Source organism: Dermacentor albipictus, unplaced genomic scaffold (assembly GCF_038994185.2).
Source record: "Dermacentor albipictus isolate Rhodes 1998 colony unplaced genomic scaffold, USDA_Dalb.pri_finalv2 scaffold_12, whole genome shotgun sequence".
In the NCBI taxonomy this organism is placed as follows: Eukaryota; Metazoa; Arthropoda; class Arachnida; order Ixodida; family Ixodidae; genus Dermacentor; species Dermacentor albipictus.
In genome coordinates this window covers 9,210,938-9,236,398 of record NW_027225566.1, presented here as the reverse complement: position 1 = coordinate 9,236,398, position 25,461 = coordinate 9,210,938, and the positions used below count along the sequence as shown (strand labels likewise).

At 45.2% G+C, this 25,461-nt stretch overlaps 1 protein-coding gene and 1 long non-coding RNA gene across 2 annotated transcripts in view; one reads left to right on the top strand and one right to left on the bottom strand.

Annotated features, from left to right (window-relative positions):
- The window catches only part of Awh (LIM/homeobox protein arrowhead), a 240,883-nt gene that overhangs the window by 146,781 nt on the left and 68,641 nt on the right, over positions 1–25,461 (top strand). The window contains exon 2 of the mRNA XM_070528491.1: positions 22,421–22,602. Within this exon, the coding sequence (XP_070384592.1) occupies positions 22,421–22,602 (182 nt within the window). The remainder of the gene's footprint in view (positions 1–22,420; positions 22,603–25,461) is intronic.
- LOC139051522 (uncharacterized) lies at positions 522–6,306 on the bottom strand. The gene is made up of 3 exons (XR_011509417.1): positions 6,289–6,306; positions 3,471–3,671; positions 522–804 (listed from the first exon to the last, which is right to left on the bottom strand). It is a non-coding gene; the product is annotated as an uncharacterized lncRNA (long non-coding RNA).

Sequence of the window (25,461 nt, the reverse complement as noted above, 5' to 3'; positions counted from 1 at the left end):
AGAAGAAAATTCAAGCTTTGCAAATTTTGGCAGTCACACCACTTTAGTCTCTTGACATGAACACAATCTGAATATCTGGATCATACAATTTGCCTTTCCAAAGAAACGTGTATCAGTGCCTTCTAGCTTAGCTGGGCAAGAACAATAAATTTTTGCCAAAATTCAAAAAAATGTTTGCGAAGGAAAATAAATGGGGAGCAAGAGTTCGGAGCTTCAACTATATCTGTGATGGTAAAAAAAACGCTTGTTGGTTGCCCTGCAATTACTCAAGTGTATGTATGAAAGCAAATTTTCTTATTGTATCTACTCAAAATCATGCAAACTTGAAACGGTTGGCCATAGTGGAACAGTTCTTGACAAAATTGGGTGGTTTGGCATGAAATGACTTAAGATACTTAAAGAATATATTAATAAGGAAACACTATCCTTACTGGAGCCATATCAAAAACTAACATAAAAATGTAGTGAACTATAACAAAGCACAGCACTTGTATTCTAGATTGAGCAATCCAATATGGGCTTCTCAGGAGACTAGCATAATTAACATGAATAAAATTAACATAAAAATGTCAAGGCATAGAAAGGCACAACATTTGTATGCTCATTTGAGAAATCCAAATTGTGCCCTTCAGAAGACTAACATAAAACATAAAAATGACGAGAGTTACAAAAGCACAACACTTGTGTTTTGGTTTGAGCTGTCCAACTTGGGCTCTTCAGAGGCTATTGGTCCCATGCCAGAAGCGAGGCCAGAGTTCTTTACATAGGGCATGTTGGTACCAGGAAATTTGCGACACGTGAAGCCTGCGAAAACAAGAAGCCAGAACAAGTTTTAAAAAGCAACTTCCACATGCAAAAGAATGGCATGCAATATGCCGTCGTCATAATGAAATTGATTTATGTATTTGTGTTGCTTTATTCCAACTTTCCACGAGTACAGCTTTACAGCACGACCATTAAATTTATTCAATGTGGCACAGGATTCCACTAAGTGTCAAGTGCAGGAAAGGGCAAAGAGGAACAAGACACTAGCAAAATAACTTTATGAATATCCTCAATGTCGAAGATGTGAACTTTGCTTGCTGAGAAACAAAATGGTGAAAATATTCATGTTGTTCTTAAATAAACCTGAACCGACAACTAAAATTATTTCTTGTAATTTTCATAATTAAAATGTGCAGCACTTCACTGTGCTTTTCCATGCTCCAAATACAATACTGGCATGTCACTAGAATTGAGTGTGGCTTCATTTGATGTTAAGTTTATGAGTTCACATGCAATCGGAATGTACTTTTCGCCTTACAATGACTTAGGACTTTCTACATTAAAGGAAACACTGCTTACAGCAAAGTATATTTCATGCCTCAACAACTGAATGACTTACAATGAGGATGCCGTGTAGTTGTGCACCAAGCTGCTTAGCATGACACATGCAGAATGTGACAGATACGAAGAAATGCTGTGTTTTAAGAGCCACATGCCATAGGACTGACTTCTTTAACCCTTTTAGGGTTTACTGCCGAACATCTGTGGCTGTGACGGAACATTCTGAAAAAATTTGCCTTTTCAGAACAGGGTTGCCTAGCATCCCACTGGATGTGCTGCAACCTTCTGAGACTTCTAGAAAATATTCTTATAGTGCTGTCGCTCCTTGGGTTTCTCCAAAACTGATTTTTCACTTAGCTCCTTGGTGTCGGTCATTGCAGTAATTTGGGAGTGTTGCCCCAAGTTTTTGTAAGTTTCATTACACAAACAAATTATGCTGCTTAATCCTGCATAAAAAAATAAAACACGTAAAACTGCAAATACTGAAATGGTATTGCCACTTTATTGTTATTTAAAAATTATTTACCAGTTTATTTTCTCGGAAAGTCACTCTGAAGAATAAATTTGCAATAAAAATATTAAGGATGCATGAAAAGTGATTTTTGAGACTGAACCGAATAAAGCCAGAAGCAAATAAAATATTGGATAGCTTCTGAATAATGAACAGATGATATCACAATTAAGGTAAGATGAGGTTCACATCCTATTATTGTTAAAGTTAGCAAGTTTCTGTCACTGTAATGTTATGAAGAGCTGTTTATTAAAAGCACAAATGGAGCAGCAAAACGTTTCTTCACATGCACAGGACTCTTCAGTAAGCATAAATGATTGCTGTACAGCCTCTAAAGTACAGCTACCTAAGTAACGTAGCCTGGTCTGCTATTCTTAAAAGTTCTTATGTTTTATGTCTATACTATGTTATTGGAGGTGAAAATTTACCGTACTTTGGCTCAAATTTCATGTTTTATTGGTGTTTCGACATATTAGAATACTCGCATTTACAAAGTGACCATTCAGACTAAATTGAATAGGACACTATTCAATTCGAAAGTTTTGAGTATTTGCACACCACAAAAAATACATAACTCCTAAATTAGAGAGGCATATTTCTCCCCAAAATGTGATCCTCAACGCCCCAAACAAGAGCGTCAGAAAAGCCCATTCATCTTTTTGATAAATTTAAGCCCATAATCTACTTGACAATGGTTCATAACCCTGTTAACAGGTAGGTGAAGTAAGGAAGCAGGAAACAATTCTAACAATTTCAGAATGGGAGTAGTGGACATGTCCGATGGTCTGTAAGAAGCTTTATACAATAGGCCCCAAGAGCCTATTCTCCATTCATTGAAGTATATGGGGAAAAGCCACATAAATATTTTTTTCATACCTTAGAATACAAAGTGATAAACTGCGTGTTAATAAATACGAGTCATAGGTTAGGTGCTTAGAATGAGTAAGCGTCCACTAAACATAGCACTGTTGAAAGTGAAGCTGGCAACTCTGTCCCTGTTGTTTCTTTGATTGAAACAACCAAAAGAAAATTGCCACACCACTCCGGTTCCCTCTGCTGAAAGGCTGCTGTCTGGCATCACATGGACCTCCCTCAAGATAGGAGCAACTTTAATTCGATGTGGTCTGTTAAAATTGGTGAAACTACTGTTTCGCATCTCGGAACCTGGAGAGCTGTTTTGATTTCTGCAATTTGGTGAATGTGCTCCTGCTCGAGCTGAGCAGTAACCACACTTGAGCATAGCTTCTCAGCGATTCGTGTATTAGAACAACACTTTCAGGCTACTTAAACATGTCGTCCATGCCAACAGATTTGGAGCGTGCTTCATAGACAACTATTCCTTGCAATGACAGCCAAGTAGCACTGCTGATGTGCAAATGCAGCTCATTTTATGTGGTGGAGCCGCTAAACACTTTCAGCAGTGAAGGCAGCTTTTAAATTTTAGAAGCATTTCAGTTGGCGGCATTAGGCACTTAAGATCATATGAACAGTCATTCCAAATGGTAGGCTATTGTAGCACACAACTGCACCCACGGGCTACTTGAAAGTCGTTTGTTATGCCATTGGCAAGTTCATAATTTTAGAAAAAAATGTGAATGTATAAATTCAACCGGAAAGGATATATGGTACTTGCCTATAACAGTACTGACCCTGGTGGGGTCAAGAGCCTCTTTTGCCCCTTGGTGTTCCAAAGCCCAAATGGCCCATGAGCTCCTCCTCTGTGAACACATGGTGAAGCAAGGCCCTTGCAAACTTTCCTGGTCCACCATGGCAGGCCATGGTAAGCTGTGCCAGGATAACCTTCTCAATGTACACTCCTACAACCTATGTGAACCTGCATGTTTAAGTAAATGTTAGCAAAACAGTTTTAGGCTTTCAAGCACATTCACACAACATCCCTACTGCAAATAAATTACAAAATACCTGTTTCAAATTTAGAATGCTAAACTTGACTTCTTACTAGCTTCTTATGCTGTCTGGATGCGACATGTTTCCGAAAAACAATCCAGCACAAACAAGAATAATAAACCAAAGCATCCAAACATCTAGTACTTGAAAAAGAGGAGTACCAGCGAAACACAAATGACACACACACAAGGAAACAGCATTAGACCCGGACGGACGTTGGGACGGACCAGCGTCCGTCCCTGTCTAACGCCTTTTCAGTGTGTGCGCGTCCTTTGTTTTGCTGGTACGCCCCTTTTTCAAGTTCATCATGCACCAACTGGCCCAAGAGCTTCGCTAATGCACATCTAGTACTATTTATTGTGATTACCATTCTTAGGATACTTTATATTTTCAGGTGTTTTCTCTATTTTCCCATCCATTAGTGTCAATGGGTAGCCCATGGTCTTATGGGGAGATTGGGCTGCTATGTTGAATGAAGAGTTCAAAATCAACCATCGGAACAGCTTGGGTGACTGGGTATGCGAACCTGGGCATATGCCACTTTTCAATTAATCTCTTTCACGCTACCTTGGGCAACTGCTGCTGCTTGTGTTGGCAAGCAGCATTAGGAGCTCGAAGAGGGACATGATTGTCGATCATTACTAAGATTACCACTACACATCACGTTCGCTTGCTATGCTCCAGAAGTAATTTGCGAGATTCCACTCCACTGTATGAAATGTACATAAGCCGCAAGGACAGTATGTGCCAACCACCACCTCAATTAAATTAATCGACTCGCAAAGCACAGGCTCCACAAGATCACGGAGTGAACTCGGAAGTTTGTGGACAGTCAGTTGATGTTTATGTCAGGGACCTCCAGGGAGACTTGGTCATTTCCTCGATGTGCATCATCGTGCCGTCACACATTGTATTACAATTCTGTCTGTCTCGTTGTACCACCGTTCTCATAGTCATCACGTATCACCACAATTCAAAATATAGACACTTATATCTACTGTTTATTTAATCTTTATGGAGAATACTTTAAGCATGAGTTTTTGCAGAGGTCATGAATTCTACAGCTTAAAGGAGCACTAAAATAAAATAAAATAAATTAAATTCTGCCAAAACCACCATATGATGTTTAGGCACGCCATAGTGGGGAACTGGATTAATCTTTACCAAATCAGGCTGCAAGGTACATGGGCAGTTTTGTATTTTACCTCCATCAAAATGCGGTTGTTTGATCCTGTGACCTCGTGCTTAGCGGCGCTGTGCCAACACCCCTAAGCAACTACGGCATGAAAACACTAAAGAGAAAAATTATTTTAGATGCATCTGTAAATGACCTTCCTACAATTCAAGAGATCCACTCGTACCGTGACAAGAGGCTGAGTAAACTGTAAAAGCAGCAAGAGGAAAGATTGGTGGCAGTGTTGCCTTGAAGTTACCACACCAGCTTGCTGTGACGTCATGGATTTTGATGACGTCTGTTCAGGCGCAGCAATTTTTTTTTTACAAATAAAGATGTTCATCGTATTCCAAGAACCCAAAATGAAAAGCGTCAGCAACTTTTACAGAACCAATACAGCCCAAGTTTGAAAAAATACTTGGAATCCATGATGTGACAATGAGGTGTCAGCACGAGGATTTTGTGGCGATACTGAGAAAATTGAACTTTGAGCTTTATTTTCTGTAATAATCAAGCAACTATGAAGAAATTTACAGAAGTAGATATTTAAAATGATGCTTTATTTTAAATTCATTTAGGGTGTCATTAGTGTCCCCTTAATACAAAACAAGGAATGCACTTGGCTGCGTAATAGGTTAAGATGCATCACTAGTTCTCATTAAGGTAGGATGATTATCAGTATAGCAAAGGGTATGCACTGGCTGCTCCAGAGGGGAGCCCTACCACTTCCCCTCAACCTCCCTATTTCCGATTTCTTTATGAGCAGTGATGCAATTTCTGTATCTTAACGAGACAATGCCAGGGAGGTTCATGCCATGCTGGCTACAGTATGTGGTGACCGGCACTTCACACCGTCCAGCTCGGCATCAATCTTATTGGAATTTGGCCTTGAAATGCAGAAAGCCCCGATCACTGCTCGTTCTTCAGCCAACTTTCTCAATGGGTGCTGCTGTTCTGGTTTGATACCTCTAGCAGCACACTGCTGTATGGCATAGGTCATAATACCTTCGTTTTAATAAAACTAGAAAGATGTGCACTCATGTAGATCACTAATGTCCACACTAAGTTTCTGAATGCCCCTCTCATATCAGGCATATACACTGAAAAAGGCATATTCTGCGTTTAATATGTTCACAAGTGACACTGAAATTCACTCCCAGTCCCGGTGCAGTTGCAAAGTCTTACAGCTGAGTGCTTAAAGGCACCATGTCTCCTAATGAAGGCAATCTGCACCAATTGATCACTGGAGTAAATGCCTTGCAGTTGCATCAGCAATGTTGTTTTTTTTCCTGCTTCCTGCAATACATTTTCACGGCATCACTGTATTTGATCATGGTGACACTACAGAATGGATGGCCAAAGAATGCACCTTTAGCGTTCCAGCCGGTGCATCTCCCAGCTCATTTTGAATCTGAAAAAAGATGTCAGTATTAAAACGTGAAGCCACGATGCAGCAAAAGCAACAATCAAAACAGCTACATGGACGATTAGGCTGACATAAATGGACGGATACAAATGACTAGTCATTGAATACACTAAAGTGTGGTCGCTCTTGCCAATGGCAGTGTGAGCTTGTCAAATAATTTATTTCACATTCCTCTACTTATTTTAAAAATTATTTCCACGCACCTACTTAACTGTTATGGCCACATATTAAAGGCAGCTCCTTCATATAAAACCACAGTGCTACATTCTTTTACTCCCCGTCTACCTGATGCTACTGAAGTTTTGCTTAATCTCAAAGAAAGAATTTCACAGAACTGCTCTTTCGACAAAGAATTATTCCAAGCTTTTGGCAAAGCGTCGTCATTTAGTTCACAACGATGCGCTCCCCTTTCAATCTGTTCACTCTATAGTGCTCGGATTCAAAGCAAAAATAGCTTTTCGACATAACTAGCTACTTCTATGGCCACAAGAAACAATGCTAATTATTGATGTTTATGTTGCCGATAACGTATACATGCCGCCTCGAAACGCAGTGGGACGACAAAGCAGACATGCCAGGCATCTCGTTCCTTTACCGATTTTAAAACTTTGTTAAATCAATCAGTTACTGAAGTGCGAAAAGCTGCAATTTCACGAAATTACATTATTTTGAATGTTGTAGGACATGGAGTGCCATGAAATCTGCCTTTCCGTGAATGCAAAGAGCGCCTACGCGAAGCCGTTTGGGCGAAGCACTCGATGGCGTCGAATGGAGAAGATGAAAAAAGAAAGTTGAATGCGCGCGAACTGGTAGAAAACAAAACACACGCGGTTGGCAAGGCGTATAACTCGATGATTTCGCAGCACTCTGTGGCATCACCCCTATTGTATCTCACGTATCGCATAGAATCGCATGTACACCCTTCAAATTCTTTATTATTATTGCGCGACAGCCTCCTCTATGTTTTCCGATCGCGCGAACATCGGCCGCGCGGCGTGTCAGGTAGTGGCCTTGAAGCACCGCGTAGTCACTCGATCCTGAAGGGAACAGCGCAACAGAATACACTTTCGCCGATCCCACCGCCCCCCGCAATTACAAGCTCGCCCACACGCCACTAGCGTGGCGCAAACGAAATATCTTCGATTACAGTACAGATCGGACGGTTTCACGTCGCATTGTTTTGCGCTCATTAATAAGGCTAACTTAATCGGTGCTCGAACACCGTATCAGAAATCATGGCGTACAACATGCTCTGTTTTAGCTGGCACCACATAGCTGCCTTACGTCACCAGAAGCGGAGTGTAAAGTTTAACCAGCACAAAACTCCATGTTATATACCACAAATCTAGTGCTGTACAACCAATTCTCGCAACGGAAGGATAGTACTAGGAATGAAAACTAGAAAAGAGGCGCGCGGAAGACACGCACAAGCGCTGAAATAATTCCCGCGCTTCCGTTCACCGCGTCGCCATGAACGAACAAGGGAAATTCGAAACACTCACTCACCCTTGATGCGGCCGAGTCGGAGGCGATCATGGCGATCTTCGCCACTGCTTGTAGGGAAGTTTGTCATCTCAAACTGCATATATATATATATATATATATATATATATATATATATATATGTGTGTGTGTGTGTGTGTGTGTGTGTGTGTTTGTGTGTGTGTATGTGTGTGTGTGTGTGTGTGTGTGTGTGGTGTTTCTGCTAACTTTAGGCCGAGTGTAAACTCTATGCACCCTATGACGACGTGACTACATGCATGTTGCTTCCTTTGGTGTGTAGCGTGTCGCGCTATTTCTGTATTTTGCTTAATTACCTAATTAGTCAAGGATATAATTAACCAACTTCTTAAGCAAGGAAGTTAGGAAAGAAATTCCAATTAGAAAGTTGCAGAGCAGTTGGCAACACGTCCGAATAAACAGTTTCTGTCTTTCTGTCTGTGAAGTAATAGTGTTTTTCAGCTTACTGCGGATGCTCGCGAAATACAAAAAACACCACGTGACATGCCCGCCTGCGAGTCGTGATTGCATTGCTCCTAAGCCTTCCGCGCACAAACGAATAGGTACCATTTAACCGGTGTGAACACCCGTCTGCTTATCGCCATTATGAACCGCAGCGAGGGAAGCACGTCGCTGACGTCAATACCACAGCCAACGCCTTCCTCACTGCCCTGTCGCCTTTTAAGCGGCAACACACCCTGCTCGATGGTATGCTCGTTTGCGAGCGCTGCAAGCACGGCGCGCGCAATCGGGTATGTCAGGTGATATTTCTTGTATTTCGCGCGCATCTGCAGTAAGCTGAAAAACACTAACACTTAATAGATAGAAAGTTAGAAATTGCCTAATCGGACGTTTTACAAAGTGCTCTAGAACTTCCTAATTGCAATTTTTCGCCTAACTTTGTTCCTTCAGAATGGCTAATTTTCTTGACTCATTAACAACTAAGGAAAATACAAGAATAGCGTGACGCATACAGGAGTGATGCAACATGCATTTGGTCGCATCGTATTATTGTGCATCGGCATGTTTTTAAACTCTGCGTAAAGTTAGCTGAAACCTGTGTATATACATCTATGGTTCAAGTAACGTGAAACAACAGCCTGTATATATGCAATGGTGATCAAGTGATCAGTAAAGCAACATATATGTGCAAAAGACGCACACATACATATGTGCGTGTGCTTTTCACATATACTTCGAAACTCAATATTGCTCGTGAATCAATGTTATTCAACAAAAAGGTAACAGCATTTAGTCAACGACTTTATTGTTGGAAACTACTCAACATTGGCTCAATAATACTCAATACTATTCAACAATATATCAACAGAATTTAGTCAACCACTTTATTGTTGGAAACTACTCAACAATGGCTCAATAATACTCAATACTATTCAACAATATATCAAGATAATTTAGTCAACGACCTTATTGTTGAAAACTACTCAACAATGGCTCAATAATACACAATACTAGTCAACAATATACCAACAGAATTTAGTCAACGACTTTTTTGTTGTGAACTGCCCAACAACTTTATTGTTGAATTATGGCTCTGTGGTTTCAATAATTGTTGAGGTATTGTTGAACGGCTATTGAGTCAACAATTCGTCAACAATATGCCAACAACATTTCAACAGTCATTTTCATAAGGGTTAGGTGCACGTTAAAGAACCCCAGGTGGTCGAAATTTCCGGAGTCCCCGACTACGGTGTGCCTCATAATCAGAAAATGGTTTTGGCACGTAAAACCCTATTAAAAAAGATCAAGAAGTTTGCAGGGTCGACATGGCCACAATTAATACATGACTGGGGTTGTTGGAGACGTATGGGAGAGGCCTTTGCCCTGCGTGGGCACAACCAGGCTGATGATGATGACATACAGCAGCTGCCTAGACTTAACCCTGGTTTCTAGGCGTCTTGAAAGGAACGTGCAATGGTTTCCAGACTTTGAATCACATGGAAGCGACCACATTCGGACGTACCTGAAGATCAAGGCACTATCTAAATGCTTCTCCACGACCCTCCGGCGAATTGAGTGGTCGGCGTTTTGGTCGCACATGGGAAAAGTGTGTCACCAAGGGATCCATTCAAGTCTGGAACACGAAATTCAAAAAGCCATGCTAGAGGGTACGCGTGGTTTTCAGCCTTTCCCGAAATACGAAGAATTTGAAGCCGAAGTGCAGCGACTACGAGCGATTCGCCGGTGGGCTGAAAGAAGATACAGGAGAACTAAATCCATCCATGATCTCAGAGAGGCAAGGCGGATGCAAAAGAAGATTCAACGTCGCATTGATGCACTACAATCGCAAAGATGGAAACGTTTCTCTGAGTCATTGGATTCACGTCAGCGATAATCTCAGATATGGAGAACCGTGCGTGGACTTCGCGTATCACCGCAATACCGTGTTCCTTTCAAATATATCGCTTCACACCAAGATCGCAGCGAAATTGACATTGCTGAAGACTTTTGCTCAAGACTTCCCAACTCGCAGCTCCAACGCACACTTACACCATGTGCCACTCCTGTGCCACGGGATTCCCGCATGGATGTAATGTTTTCGGTGGAGGAGCTTGAAGCGGCACTGGTGACTTGGAGGCGCTCTTCGTTACCCGGGCCGGACGGCGTTACTTATGCGGCACTCGCCAATCTTGGGCAGAAAGCACGACCCATGCTGCTAAACCATTACAACGAGTCTTGGCGCAACGGTTTGGTTCCACGTGAATGGAAATACAGCCGCTTGGTTCCACTTCTCAAACCTGGTAAATCACCGTCAGATTTGTCATCGTACCGCCCCATCGCTCTGGCCAGTTGCATAGAGGATGATTTTGACGCGCCTGGAATGGTATCTGGAAAATTGCAACGTGTACCCAGATGCTATGGCTGGCATCCGGCGTGGGCGCTCATCCATGAATAATGTCACGTAGTAGTTACGGTGAAGAAAGCGGCAATACGGTGGAACACAAACTAGCTTTTATTGGGCGAACCTGTGCCCACAAAAACAGGCTAGACTTATAGCACAACGACAGTGGCGAATACGGTCGGCGATCGTCGGAAATCTGATCAGCGGGTCAAGCGCGTCGGCTTTTATAGAGCAGTCATCGAATGTTCCAGACTAATCGTTCGGACCCGCGTGCCTTCCCCAAAGTTCTACACCATTCGTGTCAGGTGATGAAATCAGATAACATAAGGTTCGGCGACAAGAGAGAGCGGATAGAAGCATCGATAACTTTCCAGAAATTTCGGATACATGCAGGCGCGTCCCACGCTGTGCGATTACATTTGTTAGGCGGCGAAACGTGGTTACCCGATAAAGATAAGTACACGTGTCAATAATGTCAACGATTTGGTCACGTTTGTTCAACATCAACAACGTCTGAAACGACTCACTGCGGCATTATTCCTTGACATAAAAGGCGCCTATAATAATATAGCACCTTATGCCGTTGTAGATGCTCCGATTGTAGCCGGAATCGGTGGCCGCACTTTTCAGTGACTGTGCGGTTGTGACCGACATGCATTTCTTCGTGATGACCGAGGACGGTGCCGCGACTCAACACCAAACGTTCCATGGAGTGCCACAAGGCGGAGTGTTGAGCCCGACGCTATTCAATCTAGTGCTCGTTGGCCTAGTCAGATGCTCGCCCAACACAGTTCAAGTATCAATCTATGCCGACGACATCCGCATTTGGGCGTCTGCTGTAACACGACTGCAGGTACGAGCACGGCTACAAAAGGCAGCTACCTTAACGTCACTTTACTTGCGAAATCAGAACTTAGAGCTGTCTTCAGATAAAGGCCGCATTTTACATTGACTCGGAAGGCAATGAAGCGTTACTCTGCAAGTGTCACTGGGCAAGCAGTTGAAAATGCACGTAAACACCGCTTTTTAGGGGTAATTATCGACCGCGACCTATGATGGAGCCCGCACGTTTCATACCTAAAGAAGAGGGTAATGACAATAATGCATCTGCTCAAACTTCTCAGCGGAAAGTCATGGGGTACATCGGTGCGGTCAATGCTGCAGCTTTATAACGCCTTGTTCCTTGGTTTCGCAAGATGCAGCCTCCCTGTGCTTGGTAACACCTGCAAAACAAACCTGTGTGTACTCTAAGGACTACAAGCTCAAGCCCTAAAGACGTATCTCGGTCTTCCGAGGTGTGCGTCAACAGCGGCAACGATTGTCATAGCTTGAGATCACCCAATATCAACGTACTTGGCAACCAACGCTCTCAGGGCGCATATTCGGCACGTTGCCTGACTACCTTCTCACCATCTTGCCGCGCTATCCGCAGAAAGGCCTCACGCATCTTTCAGAGGTGTAATTGTCGCCAATCGTACCTCATTGTCATCGAACTATACGCCTGCAGCAAGACCATCTTCACCTTTATGGTGCCTGTACCGACCTGAAATACGCCTCACCATCCCAGGAATTACGAAGAAGGCTAACATGCCGTCGTTTGCCCTGAAGCTGGCCACATTAGAACTTTTATATGAGGTGCACAGTGGCCCCGTACGTGTTTACATCGATGGCTCAGTCAGATCTGCAAGTTCAGCTGCTGCTGTGGTGATACCAGTAAGATTCTTCAAAATACAGCTAAAAAAGTCACATGTATCATCAACGACAGCTGCTGAACTGGTAGCCCTGCGTATGGCTCTTCATTTCATTCAGGAGGAACCACCCCGTGCATGGTCAGTCTTTTGTGATTCCAAGGCAGCCCTACAGAGTGTACTCTCAGCACTGCGCCACGGATCACATGAGCAGCTCGTCGCAGAGATCAGAGGAGTCCACCATCGCATAGTTGACGAAGGGCACGATAAAATATACCAATGGCAGCCTAGTCCCTGTGGCATACTTGGCAATGATCGAGCAGACGCAGCTGCCCGATCTGCCCATGACGGCGTCAAGTGCGTTGCCATTGCTCTTTCGAGAGCCGACGCAGCGAAAAAACTTTCCGTACTTGCACATGACCTGACATTAGCTCAATGGAATTCATCCGATTTCAGAAGTGCACGCCTTCATACGCTGGATCCTAATTTACAGCTCCGTATTCTGCCCGAGCTTCCACGACGTGACTGCACCCTTCTAGTCCGTCTATGGCTTAGAGTAGCGTTTTCAAGTGCGTACTCTTTTCTTATCGGAATGGCCAACAGCCCACTTTGTGACTTCTGCGGGTACAATGAAACAATCGAGCACCTTCTTTGTTAGTGCTCTCGTTTCAACCCGCCAAGAGTAGTCCTCTAAGCCACACTAGACAATCGTCACTTACAGCGCATACATAGACGAGGGACAAAAAAGGGCGACGAAGACAGCGCTTGTCTTCATCGTCCTTTTTTGTCCCTCGTCTATGTATGCGCTGTAAGTGATGATTGATACCATGTAATAACAACTAGCCCGTACCCAAACCTTGCTACACTAGACAAACTGGACAAGCGCCCAGTGACAGAAAACAAGTTCCTTGGAAACTGGCCTACACGAACATCAGCGCGATCCACTATGAAGGCGCTGCTGCGTTACTTAAAGGACACTGGACGGTCTGACAAATTTTGACTACACTGTGTGACGTAGGATTATACGGAGACACAGCGTAACACTAGAAACGCCTTTGCGGGCTGCGTGACAGTGCCCACAGAAACAGTTCTTGTGTACGTGCATGTTTTTTGTTAAATTTTTTACCCTTCTCTCCGTCACTTATCGCATCCCCTTGCCCTTCCCCCAGTACAGTGTAGCCAACCGGAGATAATCTATCGTTAACCTCCCTGTCTTTCCTTTGCCTTTTCTATCTCCCTTCATATCATTGTCACTGCAGGAGTGAAAGTCGATCGGGTATAATTATTTCCTGTATTTGTCACACCTTCACCGAAATGTAAACGTAAATAAAATTGTACTATCACGCTCAGTATGAGCTACACCACGCGCGCGCGCGGCCGAGCGCTCTACAAGGTTGTACAGTGGCGCCGGTTGTGCCCTGTTCTCGAGGTATCTGGAGAGGGTGCAGCTGTTCCAGCAAGCGCGCTGGAGCCCCCGTCCCCGTTTATCTGAAGGACACTTTATCTCTTTCTTGTTCACTTTTTCGCTGAAGCAGAAACTGCAAGATCATGCAGCACTTTTGCCACCGACCAGACGTGGCGTGCGAAGGTTATCAAAGAATGAGCGCTTTCTTCGTCCAAGAAGGACTGTGCGTTTAGACGTGATTTTCGCACTGATAATGCGCCTCAGCGTCAAGCGTAAGTGGAAGCAGCCACGACGTGGACCATGCATTGTTTTCGACAGAGTATTAGCATAGCCCCGGTGCTAATGCGGCAACGCGTTGCCATTGCTGCCACCGCCGTTCTCCCTACGAGCAACATTTCACATTTGGCCGGAGCAGCCTACTTTGTTCATTTGCCGCATCTCCTGGGGACATGCATCGTCTTCATAAACTTCCAACCGTGCGTGATGGCTCTAAAACACACCACGCCTTCTTAAGGTGCAATAAATGGTTCCGAAATTTGAGTGCAATATCACTAAAGCCCCAAAGCCCGATTTCGCCGATCATTACCAGTATTAGGAGAATACACAAATTTCCCGTGAGCTCATCCAGAGGATACTTTTCCTAGATACGTAAGCGCAAATTCAGGTGCCGGTTATTTTTGTCTGGGGTACTTCATTGGTTTTTCCAAAAGGTCGTGCGGTTTGGTTTGGTTTATGGGGTTTAACGTCCCAAAGCAACTCAGGCTATGAGAGATGATGTAGTCGAAGTCTCCGGAAAATTTCGACCACCCGGGGTTCTTTAACGTGCACTTTCATGAAAAAGTCGTGTGATCTGTCAAAGATATATTCAGCCTGAATAAAAAAAGTTTTCGTTCGCACCAAGACAACTTGCGTGCTGTGAATGCTAAAACCTGAGATGAATTAAGAAGTTGATAATTGTGGAACGAGAGGTCTATTAAGAGGTTAAACTGGATTATAGGTAATCACGTGTATATACTGCTAAAACATATGACTAATAACCGTTGACGTCATGCCGATTTTTGCGGAGCAGTTTTTCTGGACACCCCTGCCGCTGCTGACAGCTTCCGTTGATAATGGAGCATGTAAGGCTTCCGCCTTAAGAAATAAATTTTCAATATTTCAGTGAAAACAAATGTGCGTCACTTTTGTTTGTTTTATTTTTGTGTGACAGAAATTTTCAGCTATAGTCAGATATGGCGAGGAGAAATATCTTTTCGTAGTCCAAAAAGTTATGAAAGATATAACATAAAAAACAGTAATATTTCTTCATTGAAATATAAAGCAAACTACCATAATATACAAGCTCCTGCTAAAAGGAATATATCATACAGTACGAACGATGCATACCATTTGCATTAAAATCAGATTGAAAGCAGGAAGAAACGCATGAACTGCGTACGAAAATAAAAGCTAACGAATTGTAAAGATGTTCTTAAGAAGCAAGTAAACTGGAGCTGCAAAGCGCATATACAGCATGAAGCAAATACAATACAGCGAGCTATTGACATAACTTCATTTCGAAAATAAATGGAAATCACAAACTACAACACTATGAACACCCAGAAAAGAAAAAAACAAGCGACGGCACGCCTTAGTACAGGGTCATGGCCCCTTGAACGGCGATGACTTCCCGCATCCTCGACGGAAGCGATGCGTACAGATTCTCCATGAAATCTGCTTCATTCTGGAGGCGCATCCATTCCGCTTCTACGACGCTCCATAGATCATCAGCTGATGTTCTGTGCAGTCCTCTTTTGCAGAGCCCGACTTTCATTCTACCCCATACATTTTCAATAATGTTGAGGTCGGCTCCTTTGGGCACCCACTGTAGACACCGCACTCCTCGTTCGTTAAGGAGCTCCTGAACAACATTTGCGGTGTGCACAGGTTAAAGATCGTGTTGGAAGAGGAAATCCCCATCGGGAAACGGGCCGTCCAACGCGTAAGGAATCATGATATAATCTAGTATGTCACAATACCTTGCCGATGTCAGGTGTCCGTCAATACGATGCAAGACACCAAGTCCCTCTCGTGACACAGCTCCCCACACATTGACCGCAGTATGGCCGCTTGATGCCACATCCTGCACGTAACGGGCGTCGTGCCGGGCATTGGCAGGGCGCCACACTCTTCGCTTCTGATCCCAGCACGTTGTGAACGTTGACTCGTCGGAAAATATTACCATTTCCCAGTCGTCGGTGGTCCAGTCGGCGTGTTCACTCGCGAATTTAAGTTGGGACGTCTTGTTTGCGGCTGAGAGGAGCGGCTTCTGTGCCGTCACATGGCTCTTCAGGTTTCCTCCCGCCAGCCTGCGTTTTACGGTAGACACGCTCGCAGACACACCAGTGGCAGCACCTATCTCCTTGGCGGTGCTGAAGGGGCTGGCCCGCGCGGCTTCAAGAATACTCTCGTCCTGAGCTGCAGTCGTTGCTCGAGGGTGCCGTTTATGTGGAGCGTCGGCGATGCGGTGTTCATCCCTGTAAGCCTGGATGATGCGGTTCGCAGTCTTATTTGACCTCCGAGTCATTTCAGCTATTTGGCGTTGGGTATACTATTTTAACGACAGTTCAACTATCCGCATTCACTCCCTGTTGGGCACCCGGGACATTTTGCGAGCTGACGAACGTTTTCATTTTTATTAATCTGACACACGAGATAACACCCACTGTGCAGACCGACGCAGACTCGATTACGAAGTTTGGGCGTCGACCGACGGCTGCAGTTATCATTTTCGAAACTGATATCAAAACCAGTCTAAACGAGGGTGAGGGGGAAAGCAAGCAAGTAGAGGTGATGCAAGCTTGCTGGAACAGCTACACCCTCTCCAGATAGCTCTAAAACACGCCACTATCGGGGCCACTGTACAACCATGCCTAGCGCACGGCCACGCGCTGGCGCGGTGCAGCTCATACTGAGCGCGATAGTACTTTCCATGTAGCAGCTAACGCTACGTAGAAATAGTGCGACGCTTTACCGACTTCATAAACGCCCAACTTAAGCACTCTTGAGCATTTCTTCGCCGGGGTACAAATGCCATCACCGTTCCAGCATATGCACCACGTGACATAGCCGTGATTGCATAACTCGTAGTCACTGATGTGGTCATGATCTGTGTTTCTCTCGCTTACGCTTGTCCACTACCTATGTAGAAACCGACAATTGCCATGTCGTAAGCTCACCTCGAACAGCCGGTGCGGAAATAAATGCCGTTGCCGCCATGCGATGGTCTACAACGTGGTGGTCGTCGTGCTGCTGTTGTCACAGACACGTGCGCTCACGACCCACACAGACAGCGACTCGATTTGCGGGAATGCGTTGGTGCCCCTGGTATCGTTTTGCGGAAACCGAAACAATGCTGGATAGCTGCAAAATGCTTCGCGTAACATGGGAGGAAGCGGAGGAGGAGGAAAAGGGAGGAAGGCAGGGTAGGGAGCTCAACCACACGCACGTCCGGCCTGTTATTCTATACAGGAGAAGGAGCTTAAGGGAAGAAAAGAAAAGAGAGGGAAGAAGCTACTATCTGTCTCAATATGTGCAGATGTCCATAAATTCACGTCTATACTCGGTCACTGAGGCCAGCCGCTTTCAAGAAACATAGCAGTACTCGCGTCGCTTTGTAAGCCTGCGACGCGTGGGGCCATGGTTCGAGAACCTTCGTCTCTGAAAATAGTCTGTTATCTGATCGGTTTAACATCCTCCGATGAACGTCGCGTTCGTTGTCAGAGAGATTACAAAAAACACAACATTTGCTCGATCGTCTCTTCACAGTTGGATGAGTCACAGATCGGTGTGATGGATATTGCAATAAGGAATGAGTAGGCTTTCGTAAAAGCCACCCCTAACCAGAGGCGGCACAGTAAAGGTGCATCACGGCGGGAGAAGTTCGATGGAATCTGCAGCTTCAATATAGGATCCAGCAGGCGGAGATGGCAGTTGGAGAAAATTGGGGTGTTCCACAAAGTTTCAGTCTTGGTTTAAGCAAGTAAACGAAGACCGCTCGCAGCATCTGTCCTTGATAATGCTATAGGAAGTGTAAGGGTTCTTTATGCGCTCACTGGGCGGCATCATCAACAAGGTCATTTCCAACGATGCCACAGTGCCCCGGAAGCCATTGGAAGATGATGCCATGTCCGTTTGAGAGGGCTTGATGAAGAACCTTTCTGGTCCCAAATGCTAGTTGTTCATGGGTGTCACGTCGTAAGGCTGACTACAGACTCTGAAGGGCTGCCTTGGAGACATAAAAACGACCCACTTTCGAGGTTTGGCTTGTGCGATGTAATGAACAGCGGCACGTAGAGCGGGACGTTTTGTGGCCGTAGAGGTCGTTATATGGGATACGTTGAAAGTAATTGTGACTTGTAAGGCCGGGAGGACAACAGCGCCTGTGGAGCTGGTGGCTGAGACAGATCCTTCGGTGTAAATGTGCGTTCTTTGTTCATATTCCTCGTTCAGTAATAACAGTGTGAACTGACGTAGACCCACTGTTGAATGACGGGTCTTCTTTGTAATTCCCGGAGTCGTGAGGAGTACTTAAGGCTGTCGTTGGCACCATAGGGGTAACAGTGGTCTTGCTGCTGGGCAAAGCCCGACGGAAGGTAGCCTTTATGTGCCGCAACAAGATTGGAAGATGTGGCTTGAGGTCTTTGTACTGGCAAAGCACCCATATAGTGACTGGGTATATGCGACACAGATGTCGAATGTAAGCTCTAAGGTTGTCTATCTTTATATATGTTGGAACCAAGTAGTCTCTAGCAATCATGATTGTTGCGTGAGTCGAGGCGCATCGTGGTAGCCCAAGACATGTCCATGGAGTCTGGCCTTGCAAACGTTCGAGGGTACGAATATTTGCTTTACATCTGTTCTCCAAAACTGGCAAGCTGTACCGTGAAAAGACGAGAAACAGTGCTCTGTACAGCTGCATCATGGACCGTACCGATGTGCGCCCGGTTTTTCCGCACAGGAACCTCATTATATCTACAATCGAAATTAGTCGCTGCTTCAAGTAGACGCAGTGGGGGTCCCATAGAAGGTCCCTGTCAATAATCACACCTACGAAGCGCTGAGACTTGTGGTATTTGATAACCTGGCCATTGAGAGGAACAGGGTACGGTGCCATGGCTTTGCGCGTAAACGAGATTAACTCGCATTTTTCGATGGACACACTAAGACCTTGCTTGCGGAGATACGAACAGGTTAGGGTGGCTGCCCGCTGAATTCGCGCACTTAAAGACGAGTCACCGCAGAAGACTAAAGACATATATGATCAGCGTACATTGAAAGGTGAATTGTCTTGCGTAAGATTTCTGCAAGACCTACCATAGCTAGGTTAAAGGGAATAAAGCTCATGCAATACCCCGCCCTATGGTGCGCCACCGTGTGTAAAATAGTTGGCAGTCGGGCCATCTTCGGTCAGAACAAAGAAGCACCTTCTGGTCAAATAGTGGCGGATCCACAGAAAGACTCGGCCGTCGATTCTAAGCCTCCAATGACTCTAGGATCGCTTCATGTGTAACATTGTCGTACGCCCCTTTCACATCAAAAAAGAGCGCCACTTATATGCGCTAGAGGCCTTTTTGTTGTATGAATATTGCGAGGTCAATAACAGTGACTATTGATTACCTGCCTCGCCGCGAACCTGTCATGGAGTCACGGTACACGTTGTGGCGTTCTAGATACCATTCAGACGTGTAAGAATAATCTTATTAATTACTTTATCTATGCTGCTTGCCAGGGCAATGGGGTGATATGACACCAGGTCGAAAGGCGACTTTCCTTGTTTGAGCAGTGGTACGAGCGTACTCACCTTTCATTGCTGAGGAACCATGCCTTCATGCCATGAGCGATTGTAGTAATTTAACAGCTCTTGCTTCGCCTCTTGTCCAAGATGGGCAAGAGCTGCATAGGTGATGCCGTTGGGCCCTGGTGAAGATGAGCGTCCAGAAGCAGCCGAAGAGGCGCCCTGTCCTTCCATAGTAAATGGAATTTCCATTTCTGGGACGCGAGACACAGGGACGACACTCACGTCTTCGGTGTTGGGGGTCACACACGCCAGCGATCCGCGCACAAAAATGATTCGCCACCTCAAGTTGCGTCTGGTAGCGACGTAGGGCTAAGGCCATGAAAGGATGTCGCTGTTGCGGAGCTGAGCGCAGGCCACGAGCAGTCCTCCAGATGTATGAAAGTAGTTTGCGAGGGTCCAATGATTCACAAAAGGACTTCCAGCGTTGTTCCTACAATTTGTCCAATAGGCGCTGGATATTCTTCTGTGTTTTCCATGACACTCCCAGGTCACAAACTCTCTTCGGTCGCCTGTGTCTCCTTTCAGCTCGCCATCGAAACGCGGTTAGCCTTTCCAGTTCTACGTCAAATTGGGAACGGTTCGCTGTAAACATTACGAACCATGAAGCTTCCCCCATTGCCTCTGTGATGGTATCCTCCAAGCTGCGGCCAAGTTTTTCTCTCGATGCATTTTACATGTGTTGCTTAAATTTACTCCAGTCGATTCTTCGTACTGCATTCGACGAGGTAGAACTGCTTAGCCACCTGATCAGCAAATATGTAGGGATATGGTCACTTCCACTGAACTTGCGAAATGAAGCGCCGTGGTACCAAGGTCAAATCCAGGCAACTGCTGTGCTTAAGACCTCGCAGGTATGTAGGACTGCCATCATTCATGACACAAAGTTCGTTATCAGAGGAGAAAGACACCAGATTCCTGCCTCTGGAATTGATTGCCAAGCTAACGCACAGTAAGTGATGGGCGTTGAAATCTCCCGTTAAAATCCATGGACCACTGGTCTGCAAAATTATGTCTCCAAGTCTGTCGCGTTCAAATCGACCTGATGGGGATATGTAGACAGCAATGAGGGTGAATTACACTATCTTCTTTCTTATACGAAGGCAGACATATTGATTGTTGTCATGTGGTTGTACTGCATGGTGGGCATACGTAAAATCCGTGCGGACGTACACGACAATTTTGCTGAGCTCTTCGCACGTCGACGAAAGAAATGGTTCGTGCTCTGGCAATATAGACTGCTCAATACCTCCTCTAACTCTGGTCTTTCCAAGTATTCGAAGAGTATAAATAAATTAATACAGTAGGTATCTTTGTAGAAAGAGCTCTGAATCGGCTATACACTACACTGCTCGTGGAGCAAGAAAGCCCTTATAGTATAGGAGGGCAGCGAGAACCTGCATTCAGAAATATGATCGTCGTATGTACTGGTAAGGCAAAGGGGATGGTACTGATGTAAATTGCAAGTACTTGTCAGTTGAGCCAAAATATGAAAGCATAACAATGTAGATTTTGTTCCCAGTAATCTTAGCATGACGCTATTTTATGCAAAGGTGCAAATACGAGCTTTTTCGGCGCTGTCGTGTGGTGTTGGCGTCTGGATTTCGGCTCCTACGTATGAGGCGACCGAGTGGAGACAGACAGGTAGAATAATAAATAACAACAATAATAGACAGATTGTTCTATCTCTGCACATAATTGCAATATTTGAACGCACTATTTTCCGAGTTCGAAACACACCGGTAAATTCAGCTAGGCTGCTGCGTTAGTTTTTTTTCTTTTCTTTGTGTATACTTCCAAGATACAACTGCGCACTGCAACCGGCGTCGGCATATAAACAGCGTTTGAATATATAAATTAGTTGACAGCAAAAAAAGTGGTAACAAGTCATTTGCAACAGTAGAAGTCACTTGTAGCAGCGAAGAAGGCGGGAAGATTGTTTCAGTCACGTGCTTTATGGACCAAAAAAGGGAGTGATGTAACTGTGTGAGCACGGCGTAGGTGGACGGAACACGCATGGCTGGTCCAGGCGATGCGATGGGCAGGCAAGATAAGCGTGTTATTTGGTGGTAGTAAATGACAGAACCTGCAGAAAAGCCAAAGCTGGGTGATTTCAAGTCGGAACGCGAGGTGCGGTACGCCAAGCCGGGATTTTAATGCCGATGTGCAATAGCGGTGACAGAATAGTCGGAAGCGATGAATCTAACGGCGTTCTTGTGGGTCGATTCAAGGATGTTGGTTAAATTAGACAGTTGTGGGTCATCTACGTGCTATCGGGCTCAGTATGAGTTGCAACACGGGAATATACCCGTCAGTTAGTCCGATAATAAAAATGTCAAGTGCAATTTCTTAATATACAGGGTGCTATGAGCAATCGAAACGGTGTTCCGCATTTCCTTTTTTGTGTAGGTGCTGCTAAGCTGCCATACGGGCACTGTATGGCAGCATGGTAGAAAATACACACACACACACGCAAAAACGAATTCTCTTATTGGAACTCATATTGAGCGCGATGCTACCTACATATTCAAGTCTGGGCGGTACGAGAGTTTTTGTAAGCTAGTAGCTTTAAGTTATCTGTAGCAGTTGCTAAGTTGCGACGTAAGAAACCAAGAGTACGCTACTAATCCCAATGACATGACCAGACCAAAATAGATAATTAAGCAACAATGTTTAGAAGCCTGCTGTCGAGTTGGGTACTCTGAGTACGCGAAACCGAAACTATGCTCCCGAAGGCCCCACCTTGCCTCACTTACCAAACGCGTTTCTATGGCGTGTCGCAGAGCGAGGCGGAGCTGTGCAGCGCGTGCGGCGAGCTGATCGCCGACCGGTTCCTGCTGCGCGTGAGCGACAGCTCGTGGCACGCGCGCTGCCTGCGGTGCTGCGTGTGCGGGGCTCCACTGGACCGGCAGCCATCTTGCTTCGTTCGACACGGAAGCGTCTACTGCCGACACGACTACGTGCGGTAAGCACCGACCCCTTCTTCCTCGGTCGTCCGTCGATGAAGCGCTGTCGCGTCATTTCTAGAGGGTAAATTAGCGCCGGATGCTCAGTTTGGCTGTACAGAAATAGTACACGATAAAGCGAAAACCAAAAGGCGTCGCTGAACAAAAAAGAGGCATTCATAATATGCGCCCCTAACTCTCGTTTAAACCCGTTCTAGATTTTCCGGACCTATCACGTCGCATCATATTTAACATAATTTTCCTGTTATTACTACTATTATGTGAAATGGAATAGCTGTCGCCATTATAGCTGACCAAATTTTTCCCGTGCTCTTATTTCAGTAAAAACAATATGAGTGCGGGGGAGGAACAGGAACAATAATGATGCAAATGTAAAATCATGTTGCATGAATTCTCTCAAGTCAGGTCACGGAAAGGCACCTAAAGACAGCCGTAAAATGCAGCGTAAAGACGGGTCATACAAAACACGAAGTCACCTTGCAACGGATGACTCACATTTTATAATGATATAGCCTAGTTGATGAAGCGATGTATTAAGTCGGGCGTTGTTGAACCCATTGCATAAAAGTATAAATACGACTTCTATGCATTTTTTTATGTTGCCAAAGTCACGTGTAATTACAGCTAGTTGTTTTCAAAGTAGGTAACCTCTCCTAAAACCCTGTAGTACGTATATATGTGTGAGACAATTTTGTTTTATATTGTGTCCAAAAGCTTTGAGTCATACGAAGTTTGTCAAATTAGCCCATAATACTGCATAATCGTGTTTTCTCTGGTTTAGTGGAAAGTTTCGCCCCTACAGTCCTTCATTTAACCACCAGGGCACTGCCATGTGAAGATCTTCTGACACAACGTATAGGTATCACGTGGTACTACGTGCCACCTCTGTTTTAAACGATGTTCCGCATCCGACACAATGCTGCAAGTCGCGTTGGATAACTGCTACTGCTAGCTTCACTATATGTATATACACATACACAAATAACCAAAGTCGACGAGGGCCTTAGTGGTTGAGTATCGCACTCGTCACGCGTCGCTCGAGGGTTCAACTTACGCCTGGGTCAAATCGTTCTTTCGCCGACGTTCATTTCTATTTTTTCTCGTCTTGTATAAATTCCAATAAAACCTGTTCATCGATACTTTAATTGTCTCTTGGCTTCATGTGGAACGAAAAAAATCGAGCGCTTCAGGTAACCCGATTCTTCTCGCTTATTTCTTAGAAACTGTGCTGCCTCCCCCACTATTTCTTTTTCTTTCACAATCATCAGTGCATTTGCAAAGAAAGAATCAAAGAAAAAAAAAACGAAACGCTTACTTAGTAAAACGTTTCATTTAGAGCTCGAGAGTTGCTTGTTCGACTCCCCCCCCCCCCCCTTTTCTTTGGCGGGTACTAGAGTGTTTCTTTTTTCCGAATATCTCGCATTTAAAACTGGACTGCTTTCTTCACGACACTCAAGAGAAATTCCTCGTGGAGTTGGCATGCAACTTAGTTCGTGCATTGCGCATTTCAAGTGGAACCGTAATCCAGCTTGGCAGCCGATTGTTGTGGCTCGGAGCAGCGTTTAGGCCGGGAATTCTCGAGGCACAGAGATGAATACGTCCGGGCGTAGGAGGGAAATAAAAGGGGTTTATTTTGCGTATAGAAAATGGCTCCATATATGGAAGCCCACTCCATCTAGGAACACTTTCAATGTCTTGGCTCACTACATTGTAGCGAAGGGGCGCAGCCATTCGATATCTGACGCATCAGCTCACCAAGGAGACGAAGATGAAGGGGGATGAGCTCCGGCAGGGGCAAGTCCAAATCCTCAGATACGACGACGAGAGGTAGCATTCCGATAACTAGGTTTATTCACTTTGTATTTTACCTTAAGTTTACACTGCAGAAAAATATCTACAAACAGAATGATGTCATACCCGTTATCGTCGGCCTGCCTGACCGGCCTGGTCTCCCGTGGTGAAGTTGCGCCGTCCGCTGCTGTTTCCTTGCTCCTCAAAAACTACTCGAACTACTCCTTAAATAAGTTTACACAGCATCCAAGGGACACATTTCTCCACCAATGAGCTACTTCGTTACTCCGACCAATCAGGCAGGCCGACATCATCCAATAAGCGTCAGAGTTCAAGGGGCCCAAAAAATGGTCGCGTCAACACTCCGTACACAAAAGCACTCTGACCATAACTAATCAGCTTTTGACAGCCGAGCGTGGGAAGAGGACGCGTTATGTGCACGTGTGCCATCAGGCGCGGCGGCGACGGCACACGCGGTTATTTGTGTACAAAGGTTTCCCCCCACATCAGGACACGCCAGGACGCACTCACTGCACCAAAGGTATCCGCTTTTAAAGCAGTCATCTTCCCTAAATGACTAGACTAGGGAATCTGATGACTGTGTCTCGGCCAATCATAATCGCAGAATCATTCGCAAAATCACCCTCATGACATCGTACGGTTCCGCAGGACTCCGCCTGCAGTGTGGCGCGTTCGCCCTCACATACGATGAAACCACGTGACAATGTGGGAACCTGACGTCGACGTTGTTCCCACAGAAGTTCTCGACGTTGACCCTTTGCACACGTTAGTGGGCTTCCGTCAGGTCAGCTTGCAGCGACCCGGAAATCCTGGCCTTCACGGTTGTTACCGCGTCTACAAAAGCCGGTGGTCGTTGTCACCTTGAGGCCAGCTTCTTTGTTGACCCGTCAACAGTCGCCGCCAGGGCTGTGTCGACGTCGTGGTCACCGCTGATGAACAGGGTTGCCTCGTGCGAAGCCCCTAAGCTGTGCCCCTTGCCATATTTAGACGTAACACGACGTATGGCGCTTCGAAGCAATACACAGAAAAATTCTGGCTTTGCCTGG